General features: G+C 45.9%; 1 protein-coding gene across 2 annotated transcripts in view; it reads left to right on the top strand.

Moving 5' to 3' along the window:
• The window catches only part of NOA1 (nitric oxide associated 1), a 30339-nt gene extending 18953 nt beyond the window's left edge, over positions 1–11386 (top strand). Inside the window, exons 4-7 of one of the 2 annotated variants that reach the window (XM_042860358.2) lie at positions 2277–2408; positions 8054–8170; positions 10183–10300; positions 10682–11386. In XM_042860358.2, the coding sequence (XP_042716292.2) occupies positions 2277–2408; positions 8054–8170; positions 10183–10300; positions 10682–10902 (588 nt within the window). In that variant the 3' untranslated portion in view covers positions 10903–11386. The remainder of the gene's footprint in view (positions 1–2276; positions 2409–8053; positions 8171–10182; positions 10301–10681) is intronic. The other variant, XM_065597445.1, reaches the window with a different exon arrangement.
• Positions 11387–12017: the final 631 nt, after the last annotated feature.

Below are 12017 nucleotides of genomic sequence, written 5' to 3'. Positions count from 1 at the left end.
AAGCTTTTTTATTGCAAAATTGCCACCCGCAGGTCTGTCATTGAATGACCAGACAGGTTAAAGTGTTCTCCTACTGGTTTTTGAATGTTATGATTCCTGATGTCAGATTTGTGTCCATTAATCCTTTTGCAAAAGAGATACACAGAAAGAGTGTGTGGAGACCCAGGCACACTATAGTAGTTGCTGACACAATTACAAAACGGTTCTGTCTTTTAATGCAGAGTCAAGACCAAACCATGTTGTAACCATGTTGCCAAACTGTAGTACACATTTGAATGTTAGCGAGGCTGTGGAATGACTTAGGCGCATGGTTAGAAGAGTTTGGTTCTGTTTGTGCTGAAAATTCCAAGTGTGTGAGACAGGGATGCTGTCTATTTGGAATCTAGTTAGTGCTTTAAAGTTAAAGTTGTGTTGGGTACTGCACCTGGGCCTGGATCCCACTGACATGTTTTGTGCCTTTCCAGTCACTTTTTCCTCTTTTAACATGTTTTTCCTCTCTACTGTTGCTGTGTGTGAAAGACCCACATAGACAGGGGAAGCTCACTGTGTGGGGTTGGGGGGAAGTGAAACTGACTGCACACATAGTCCCATTCAATGTACAAAATATGCTGGAAAGTACCTTTCAGTTATAGTCACCATAGCATTACTTATAACAATAGTAGGAAAAACATTTCAGGCAGAAGTTTATTTTTTAAGCTGGAGTCTCTTGCTGTGCCTGGGACACTTTAGTGACACATCAGACACAGTAGTTCCTGCTTTTTAGGTGGGAACTCTGTTGCACATAAACCTATACTGAGGAGCTAATCTCTTAGTTACATTTCCTGAGAATTTATTCGCAAAGTATTTTTCCGTGGTAGAGGTGGAGACAAGAGATCTCTGAAACTTAGTCAGTTTAAAACGATTTACAGTTTTATAGCAGAAAGCTTGCTAATACCTGAAATATCCTCCTTAAACTCAGAATTGCCATAATGCTAACTGTAAGAAATATTGATCCAAACTTCTGTTTAAGATACCTTGAACTGCCGGCACATTAAGCTTAACAAAATCTGCTGTGGTAGAGCAGGAAACAATTGGCTGATTATTATTAGTGGCTTCATAATAAAAGTGATGAATAGTAATTCCTGAATGGAGACAGTGAGAGTTCAGCACAATTGCAACATGTTTTTACTCTGGGGATCTCAATCTCATTTTAGGTTGTTCCACAAATAAATAGTATTTGTGTAGAAACATAGCAGGAACCATCTGCAATCTTCAGTGGTTAAGCAGCAGTTCTGCAGAAAAGGACCTGGGGATTACAGTGGACGAGAAGCTGGATATGAGTCAGCAGTGTGCCCTTGTTGCCAAGAAGGCTAACGGCATATTGGGCTGTATTAGTAGGAGTATTGCCAGCAGATCGAGGGAAGTGATTATTCCCCTTTATTCGGCACTGGTGAGGCCACATCTGGAGTATTGCGTCCAGTTTTGGTCCCCCCCCTACAGAAGGGATGTGGACAAACTGGAGAGAGTCCAGCGAAGGGCAACAAAAATGATTAGGGGGTTGGGCACATGACTTATGAGGAGAGGCTGAGGGAACTGGGGTTATTTAGTTTGCAGAAGAGAAGAGTGAGGGGGGATTTGATAGCTGCTTTCAACTACCTGAAGGGGGGTTCCAAAGAGGATGGAGCTTGGCTGTTCTCAGTGGTGGCAGGTGACAGAACAAGAAGTAATGGTCTCAAGTTGCAATGGGGGAGGTCTAGATTGGATATTAGGAAACACTTTCACTAGGAGGGTGGTGAAGCACCGGAATGGGTTACCTAGGGAGGTGGTGGAATCTCCATCCTTAGAGGTTTTTAAGGCCTGGCTTGACAAAGCCCTGGCTGGGATGATTTAGTTGGGGATTGGTCCTGCTTTGAGCAGGGAGTTGGACTAGATGACCTCCTGAGATCTCCTCCAACCCTAATATTCTATGATGTAACACAAAGTAGCAGTAAGCGGATTCTGTGAACATTGCAGAGACAAATTGGCTTGAGCTGTTTAGACTGTAAAGCCTTAAGACTCATATTGTTAGTTTGGAGTGTCCATGTTACAAGCTACTTTACGTCTGTATGTGTGAATTGTTAAAAAAGATAAGCACTTCCTTGCCATGGCTGAACTGAATATGCAGTCCTACTTGTCTGTAATTTCTCCATTCAAGGTATTTGGTCATCTTCCTTTTTCCCCATAAAGCAAGAGCTTTGGTTTAATCGTTTTTGTAAAAGCATCCAAAATGAGTTATGGTTATACAATTTGCCTTGCAGGTTTTAAATCTTCTAACAGAGAAAGAAGTAAAGCTCGTCTTGCCAACACATGCCATTGTTCCACGGACCTTTGTACTTAAGCCTGGAATGGTTTTGTTTCTAGGTGCTTTGGGACGCATAGACTATTTGCAGGTAAGGGAGAGTGGATTTTGTAATGTTCCGTGAATAAGATCTTGTTTGCGTTTTGTGGTGTTATAACAAGTTACAAAACACCTTCACCATCAGGCTATTTGTGTAGCTTTCGTCACCATTTCTTTGGCAGCGGCTGATCTTAAGATTTCCACTAAGGAAACACAAACCTCGTTGTGTAAAGTAAAAAATGCTTTTGAAAAAGGCTGTGCCATATGATAGCCCAAAGTGAAGATTTTTGTACTGTAAAGGAGCATCTTGCAGCATGTTACCAAGAGGTCCTGAGCTTTGTTCTAAATGAAACCAGAGAATTGCTTTGAGATTGATGGGTCACTAACAGAACAAGGGTACAAATCCTTGCAAGGTGGCTAACGGTGCTGGAGTGTAGCCAAAATGAATCTACTTTAAAGGGACAGTGTCCAGTGGTTACATGAAAGAGCTACATAGGTAGGGAAATGTATTAAGGGCATTTCTGCTTTTCCCTCAACATTTATAAGAATTGTTTAGTCAAGGGAGAAAGGAAAAATGATGACACCAAACACTATCCAACAAACAAAGTAGAAAAAATAAACTGGAGAAATACTGTTCTTTGCTAATCCTTTTCACTCTCGGCAGTTCTGGGTAAAACCTCCTTCATATAGACGTGTGATTCGTATTGGGATGATTTCCCTGAAAGTTATTTCTGTTAGGTGATGGTTGAGTCATGTTATGTACTCGTGCTAATTTCCCTTAGTGATGCTTTGCTTCATTTTGAAAAGAAAGGCTATTAGAACAGGGCAAGGAGTGAGATCTTTCAAAAGTTATTGTAGAAATAAAGTTGTTTAGTATTTCCTCCAGGTTTAAAGAAATATCTAATAGTAAAGAGCAGAGCAGAGGGGCGTATGTGTCTGGGGTCCATTCTCCCCTTTATGCACTTGCATTATTAATGGAACTTTTATTTATTCCATTTCTAAAATACAGCTGTCGATGCCCATCCAGTGCTCTGCATGCCTAGCACATAAATAAAAAATAAAAAAACTCACCAAAGACTGCCCATAAATAGATCCACCTCAGCCAACCCCTCCCCAACAGCCTTAGGCAAGATCTACTAGAGCGCTTTGCCTGTATAACTATATCCGTATACTGTCCAGGCAAAGCGCTCCTAGTGTGGGTGCAGCATGTATAGGCAAAACTGAACTTTTGCTGGTATAGCTTATTCTAGGCCCCACCATCCCCACCCCGAGTGAAATAAACTATATTAGTAAAATCACAGTTTTGTGATATAATTGCATCTGCACTAGGGGCTTTTGCCAGCACAGCTATGTCAATCGCAAATCTTCATACCCTTGATCAACATATCTGAGCTGGCAAAAGTGTGTAGTGTAGCCTTGGGCTTGTGGGGGGAGTTGTATCCATGTATCAGTAGGAGACTAGATTCCTTGGTTTGGATTTGATGTAATCCTGTTTTCCCACTGCAGTTTGGATGTACAATTCATTATAGTCATTTTCATGCTTAAATTTGGTTTGTAGAATTCTAGGCATCCCAAGCAGAGTCTGGTAAACAAGAGGGATATTTTACTACAGGATCTGGGAAATGGTCTGAGAGGATCAGCTGGGCAGGAGAAGTCTGTCGCACCATCCAGAAATAAGCCTGCCAGTTTTGTTCACACGGGCAGTACTTTCAGTATTGTGAACTAAGCTAATGTAGAGATCAGGGTGGGCAAACTTTTTGGCCTGAGGGCCACATCAGTGAGTAGAAATTGTATGGCAGGCAATGAATGCCCACAAAATTGGGGTTGGGGTGCAGGAGGGGGTGAGGGCTCTGGGGTGGGGCTGGGTAGATTGGGATGTAGGAGGGTGCTCTTGGCTGGGACCGAGGCGTTCAGAGGGTGGGAGTGGGATCAAGTCTGGGGCAGGACTGCAGGAAGCTAATATGAGGGGGCAAGGTGTCCAGGAGGGCTGGCTGTATTTTAAAGGAGCCTTATTGAGGGCACAGGAACAAACCATCCCAATGTGCAGAAAGAATAGCAAATATGGCAGGCGACCAGCTTGGCTTAGCAGTGAAATCTTCAGTGAGCTTAAACTCAAAAAGGAAGCTTACAAGAAGTGGAAATTTGGACAGATAACTAGGGAGGAGTATAAAAATATCGCTAGAGCATGCAGGGGTGTAATCAGGAAGGCCAACGCACAATTGGAGTTGTAGCTAGCAAGGGATGTGAAGGGTAACAAGAACGGTTTCCACAGGTATGTTAGCAACAAGTAGAAGGTCAGGGAAAGTGTGGGACCCTTAATGAATGAGGGAGGCAACCTAGTGACAGATGATGTTGAAAAAGCTGAAGTACTCAATGCGTTTTTTGCTTCGGTCTTCACAGACAAGTCAGCTCCCACACTGCTGTACTGGGCAACACAGTATGGGGAGGAGGTGAGCAGCCCTCAGTGGTGAAAGAACAGGTTAAGGACTATTTAGAAAAGCTGGACATGCACAAGTCCATGGGTCCAGATCTAATGCATCCAAGGATGCTGAGGGAGTTGGCTGATGTGATTACAGAGCCATTGGCCGTTATCTTTGAAAATTCGTGGCGATCGGGGAAGGTCCCAGATGATTGGAAAAAGGCAAATATAGTGCCCATATTTAAAAAAGGGAAGAAAGAGAATCCAGGGAACTACAGACTGGTCAGCCTCACTTCAGTCCCCAGCAAAATTGTGGAGCAGGTCCTCAAGGAATCAATTCTGAAGCACTTGGAGGAGAGGAAGGTGATCAGGAATAGTCAACATGAATTCACCAAGGGCAAGTCATGTCTGACCAACCTGATTGCCTTCTATGATGAGATAACTGGCTCTGTGGATATGGGGAAAATGGTGGATGTGATATATCTTGAGTTTAGCAAAGCTTTTGATACGGTCTCCCACAGTATTCTTGCCAGCAAGTTTTAAAAGTATGGATTGGATGAATGGACTATAAGGTGGATAGAAAGCTGGCTAGATTGTCGGGCTCAACGGGTAGTGATCAACCGCTCGATGTCTAGTTGGCAGCTGGTATCAAGAGAATTGCCCCAAGGGTCGGTTCTGGGGCCGGTTTTGTTCAACATCTTTATTAATGATCTGGATGATGGGATGAATTGCACCCTCAGCAAGTTTGCAGATGACACTAAACTGGGGGGAGAAGTAGATACGCTGGAGGGTAGAGATAGTGTCCAGAGTGACCTAGACAAATTAGAGGATTGGGCCAAAAGAAATCTGATGAGGTTCAACAAGGAGAAGTGCAGAGTTCTGCACTTAGGACGGAAGAATCCCATGCACCGCTACAGACTAGGGACCGAATGGCTAGGCAGCAGTTCTGCAGAAAAGGACCAGTAGCATAGCTAGTGGGGTGCAGGGGAAGCAGCCGCTTCCCCTCAGCACATTTCCCAAAAGCGGCGCCTGCCGGGTCGGCGCTGGGGGCAGCACGACCGGAGGAGCCATGGTGGGGAGCGGCGGCAGGCACACGGCCGGAGGAGCGAGGGGGGCCGGCTCCTCGGCCGTCGCGCCCCCAACATCGCCGCAGGCACAGCCACCTCCAGGGGCGGCTCAGGGCTCGGCAGCCAAGCGCTCCCCGCCCAGAGCCGGAGTTGGGATCCGCCTGCAGCGCGGGGCCGGGATCGGCTGGGGACAGGCGGCAGCGCATGACAGAAGGTGAGCGGCGGGGGTCCGGTGCCTTGCACTGGGGAGTCCTCTCCGGGCGAGGGGTTCCCCGGGGCCAGGCCCGCAGGGCAGGGGCGCAGGCTGTGCTGTGTGGACGGGAGGCGCAGGAGCCTGGAGCAGGGGGGACGGGCGGCAAAGCCCAGCGGGTGACACCTGCAGAGCAGGCTGGGCAGGAGAGATTCTCCTGGGACCGCGGGGGGACGGGGGTATCCGCACCCCCAGGAAGCCTGCAGGCGTCCTGAGCCGGGCCCCAGGGTTAATCGGGGGGGGGGGGGAATGGGAGGAGCCAAGGGGGCGTGGCCAGAGGAGGAACCGGGGGGTGCCTTTTTTATTTTTGCTTCCCCTACACTTAGACCCTGGCTACGCCACTGAAAAGGACCTGGGGATTACAGTGGACGAGAAGCTGGATATGAGTCAGCAGTGTGCCCTTGTTGCCAAGAAGGCCAATGGCATATTGGGCTGTATTAGTAGGAGCATTGCCAGCAGATCAAGGGAAGTGATTATTCCCCTCTATTCGGCACTGGTGAGGCCACACCTGGAGTATTGCGTCCAGTTTTGGTCCCCACACTACAGAAGGGATGTGGACAAATTGGAGAGAGTCCAGCGGAGGGCAACAAAAATGATTAGCGGGCTGGGCCACATGACTTATGAGGAGAGGCTGAGGGAACTGGGCTTATTTAGTCTCCAGAAGAGAAGAATGAGGGGGGGATTTGATAGCGGCCTTCAACTACCTGAAGGGGTTCCAAAGAGGATGGAGCTCAGCTGTTCTCAGTGGTGGCAGATGACAGAACAAGGAGCAATGGTCTCAAGTTACAATTGGGGAGGTCTAGTTTGGATATTAGGAAACACTATTTCACTCGGAAAGTGGTGAACCCATTCACTGGAATGGGTTACCTAGGGAGGTGGTGGAATCTCCTTCCTTAGAGGTTTCTAAGCCCTGCCTTGACAAAGCCCTGGCTGGGATGATTTAGTTGGTGTTGGTCCTGCTTTGAGCAGGGGGTTGGACTAGATGATCTCCTGAGGTCCCTTCCAACCCTGATATTCTATGATTCTGTTATTCTAAGGGGTGTGGGCTCCGGCTGGGGATGTGGGCTCTGGGGTGGGGCTGGGGATGAGAGGTTTGGGGTGCAGGAGGGTGCTCTGTACTGGATTAGGGGGTTTGGAGAGCGTGCAGGGGGTTGAGGCGTGGGGAGAGTCTCGGGTGCAGGCGCTTACCTCAAGCGGCTCCCGGAAGCAGTGGCATGTCTCTTCTCTGACTCCTATGCATGTAGCGGCCCCTGACTCTCAGAGTGGGGCCATTCGTCTGCGTCTGGGAGCCATGTGGTGTGGTCCCAAAGCCTGCACCCCGGAGCAGGGCCATGCCGCGGTTTACGGGGGCCACGTGGTGCAGCCCCTGACCCCGCTCCCCAGCGGGAGCTTGCGGGCCGTAGTTTGCCCACCCTTGGTAAAGATACACATTCTGTAACATTTGACTATCATTTTATTTGGATGACCTGAGTGTAGAACAGATTGTTCTGGTTTCGTTTGTTTGTTTAAATGCCATTCCAATTATCCAAATTCCTTTTCTCTGAAAATCCTCAGTGTGTCCCCCATGTAGCCACTGGTTAGTTAATAGCATTTCCATTTATCTGAACACACAGTTATCCATGCCAGAGGGAGAAATGTGAGTGCACTGTATTTGTATTATAGTAGCACCTAAGTATTGCTCTGTGATGCAGAAGCTCTAGAATCAGGAAGGTTCTGGGCTTGCTTTAGGACTAGAAACTTTGAGGTGGCACACTGTTGTATTTTTGTATTGAAAGCTCAGCTCCATTATTTATCATAGAAACAGTACAGATGCATTTCGAAGACTAAGACCCTGGCTATCTAGATGAGAGAGAATCATGTAACAGAACTACTTTTAAACAGAAGGTGGGGGAAGGCTGGACAGTAACTTGTAAATATCTTTACAGCATTTCAGTTTAACAATCACCCCTCATTAATTTTAGGGAGCAAAATCCTCCTGGTTTTCTGTTGTGGCTTCTAACCTGTTGCCAGTCCATGTTACTACCCTGGAGAAAGCAGATAGCATCTATCAGAAGCATGCTGGAAAAACATTACTGAAGGTAAGAGGAGACCTTCTATATGGTGTTCTGGTATGTGTAAGGAGTAAGGTCATGTGATCTCTTTTGTAGCTCAACAGGCATCCCTTACTGGTTCCCTATGCATGACACAACAGAGACTTTGTTAAGTCCTCGCTAGAACTATTTATGCATTGTCTTGTCAGTGATTCTTCCCCTTTCTGGGAAAACCAAATAACAGAGATATGCATCATTCCTCCCCTGACTGTGGGAAACAGCTACGGGAATGAAAATCTTATTGCCAGTCACAACACACATTTTTCCTGTTTAAAATTAAACTAAGTCAGCAAGAGGGAGCTCCCTCTGTGCATGGACAGAGGAACATGGCATGGGCAGAGGTTAGGACTTTAGCCTGGGGCTTTGGAAGACCTGGGTTGAATTCCCTGCTCTGCTTGTGTACAAGGGACCATATTAGTACATTAGACAGCCTTGTAAGTAGGGATATAATGTTTTTTTTTTCCAGAAGCACACAAACTCCTACTGAGCAGTCTTCATTAAAATTAAAATTAAAAAATGGCTGGTGGGGTTTAGGCTTATGCTTGCCAAGGCATCATATTCTGGCTCAGGGAGAAAGCCCCTCTTTCTGCAGCGCTGATGAGGCAACATCTGGAATACTGTGTTCTGAGCTAGGTCCACTGATGCCAGGAAGACATTGACAAATTGGAGCTACTCAGGCAGGAGTTCAGAGACAAGCAACAAAAACTGAATGTCTGCTATGGAAAGATATAAATTGGCAAAACACAAAGGGAGAGAAATATAAAAGGCAGAGAGGTCAAGAACTACAAATAGGAGCAACAAGGTGGAATTAAGAAATAGAAATACCTGGAAATGATGTAGATCCCATCATTTGGGACTTCTGAAATTAGATAGGGGAGAGATCTAAGATTTCAGATTGACACTTAGTTCCATAGCACTTCTTTAGCAAGACCTGTATGTCTTTTAATATATTTACATTTTATTTTCTATATCTTATATTTTAAGCATGCAGTTTGATAGTATAATTTGAAATGATTTTGACTAAAATTCATTCGATGCATGGTGTGGAAATATTTGTTTTTTAAAAAAGCAATATTCTCATGATTTAGGCTTTATCTAGAAAGATGTGGAGCTAGCACATTGGTTAATGTACTAGGTAAAACATTCAGAAGTCTAGCGTAGACAAGCTGTGTATACTTTAACATATATTAGCTGATGAAGTTAAAAATCTGTGTTGCCCCCCTCTCCTCTCCGCTCCCCCCTGGTTTGCCTCAACCAGCTAACATGTTAATACTTGCCCTTTCAACACTAGGATTTTAAATGTGTTAGCTATCATGTTTTTAAAATGCATCTTTTTGTCTTCCTATAAGCAGGGCCTCTGTGTGTATATATATATATGTGCGTATCTTGATGTGTTTTAACTTGTTTCCTTGGCAATACCACTAAAACTGAAACACTCTCTCTGTAGTAAATATTAAGGATCCCCTAGCTACATGGTACATTTTCCACTATCTGAAGCAGTTTAAAGCTGTCTCTTCTGGTATTGATCTTCACTTGCAAAGCAACAGTACAACTCACTGCTCATGCTGAATTCACTTTATGAATTATTGCGCCATTTACAAAAATAAATGTTTCAGAGATTGTAGTATTAGTAACTTTTGCTATTTCATTGAACTAGCCTGGAACTGAATCCTGACACTTACCCAAATAGGACAATCTCTGATACTGTAATATCTACTTCTTGGCATCTCTAAGGCACCCTGGTTTGATATCTAAATGAAATCTTTATCACCTTGATATTTGTTTCTGGACAAACTGTCCCTTAACTGTACAAATGCCATTTTTAATAGAAAAGTTGTGTGAGAGCAGTTACTCATTAAATGTGTCCAGTGTTTGAGTCGGTTAGAATAGAATCAGTTAAGTTGCTGCATTTCACTTTGTAACTTATTCTGTAACTTGAGAAGTTTAAAGTTGTCTTTCTCGTCAGCTTTTAACTCCGTTCTCCTGTATTTTATTGTTAGGTGCCCATGGGGGGTGAAGAGCGAATGAAGGAATTCCCGCCGCTTATTCCTCAGGAAATTACGCTGGAAGGAATTGGCACCCTTGAGGCAGTGGCTGACATAAAGCTGTCCTCTGCTGGTAATTCTGTGTTTCCTCCTCCACATGCAGGGTATCAGCTCCTGCTGTGCACTCTTGTTCTTGGATGTAATCATGTGACTTGCAAAGGTCTTGTGACTAGGAAAGGTGACACAGAATCAACCAAAATGCCTGCTGCCTTGTATGTGATTATGAACAATTGTTTTCTGCTTTGGTGGTAGATTTTCAAAAGTGCTTGGCACTCAGCAGCTTCCGTTCTTCATCTAAATGGGATCTGTTGGGTGCTGAATCCGTGTGGAAAATCTGACCCTTTGTCTTATTTAAATTGGTGTCCCTTTCCATTTTTAAAATTTGATACAGTTGATTTTCATTTTGTTTGAAAGAGGTTGTAACTAACTGGATTCTGTTCTGGTATCTGCACAGGTTGGGTTGCAGTAACTGCTCACTTGGAAGACAAACTACAGCTGCGAGCCTATACTCCTGAAGGGACAACACTGATGATACGTAAACCTCCTCTGTTGCCACATATCGTTGACATCAAAGGGAACCGCATCAGAGGAAGTGCGTCCTATAGAACTAAAAAGCCACCTCCCCTAGTGGAGAACTTAAAGGCAAATGGAACAAATAAAAAAAGGGGTATCTAAAATTTAAGAAGCACAGGAGCTGGGAAGCCCTTGAACATACGTGTTGCTTACAGAAAATTACAAAAACAATTATTCATAGAGAACATACATTCTGATTTTAAGATTGGCTTCTGTAAAACGTGTTTGAAAGACCTAGCAAATGCAGATTTGAAGTTTGTATCAGGCTACTGCATAGTGCAGCTCATGGGATCACGTGATTTGCCGTCTCTACTTCCCATTACCAGATGGCCTGCCTCATTCAGACTCTAGTTCTGCATTCAACAGACAGATGTGGCATCACTTCACGTTATTGCTGGTTCCCCTACAGTGAGTGGAGTATGGCTGCCGTCAGGATGGGAGGGTAATCTCAGTTACAGCAGGAGAGCTTTAGTGAAGCTGTCAAAACATGTAAATCTTTCTGGTTGCTACCGATATTTGGACAGGAGACACATTGCTTGTTTTTTGGCTTTTTGCATGAAATTAGTGATAAAGATTTCAGAAAGAAGCCCCTAGAGACCATCTGTAAGGGTACGGACTCACCCCTGCGGCACCCCCTACTGGTTGCTTCGGGGAATCACCTCGTCCAGCATCTGGAGCACCCTCTACAGGCCGGCGATTCACCTTGTCCCTCACACTGGCCCCCCGTGTCCTTCCCAGGAACCCGGTGCCCCTTGCTCTGGGTTCTGCCCCCTGGCAGTACCCCACAGATTTGGGTCTCCCCTCCCTGGGGAACCCCCACCCACTATCCCCACCTTGCCTCAGTACTAGGCCACTGCCAGTCACCAACTAGCCCCTGCTCCCTGGCGCAGACTGCAGTATAGGCCACTCATCATCGGCGGGTTTGGACCTGCTGCCTTTGCCTAGCCCTGGGCTGCCCTCTGCAACCCCCAGTACCCCTTAGCCTTCTCCTAGGCCGCAGCCTGGCGCTTTCCAGGCTGGAACTCCCCAGCTCCTCCGCCTTTCCCCAGCCCTGCTCCACTCAGGTACCCTGTCTCTGCTCCCTGCAGCCAGACCCTTCTCTCTCTGAAGGCAGAGAGAGACTCTGGCCTGAGCTCCTGGCTCCCAGCCTTTATAGGGCCTGCTGAGGCTGTTTGGGGCCTGGCCCCAGCTGCAGCCACTTCCCCTAATCAGCTCAG

This window comes from Chrysemys picta, chromosome 5 (assembly GCF_011386835.1).
Source record: "Chrysemys picta bellii isolate R12L10 chromosome 5, ASM1138683v2, whole genome shotgun sequence".
Lineage (NCBI taxonomy): Eukaryota > Metazoa > Chordata > Testudines > Emydidae > Chrysemys > Chrysemys picta.
Note: the sequence above shows the minus strand (reverse complement) of the source record. Positions and strands in the feature narration are given on the sequence as shown.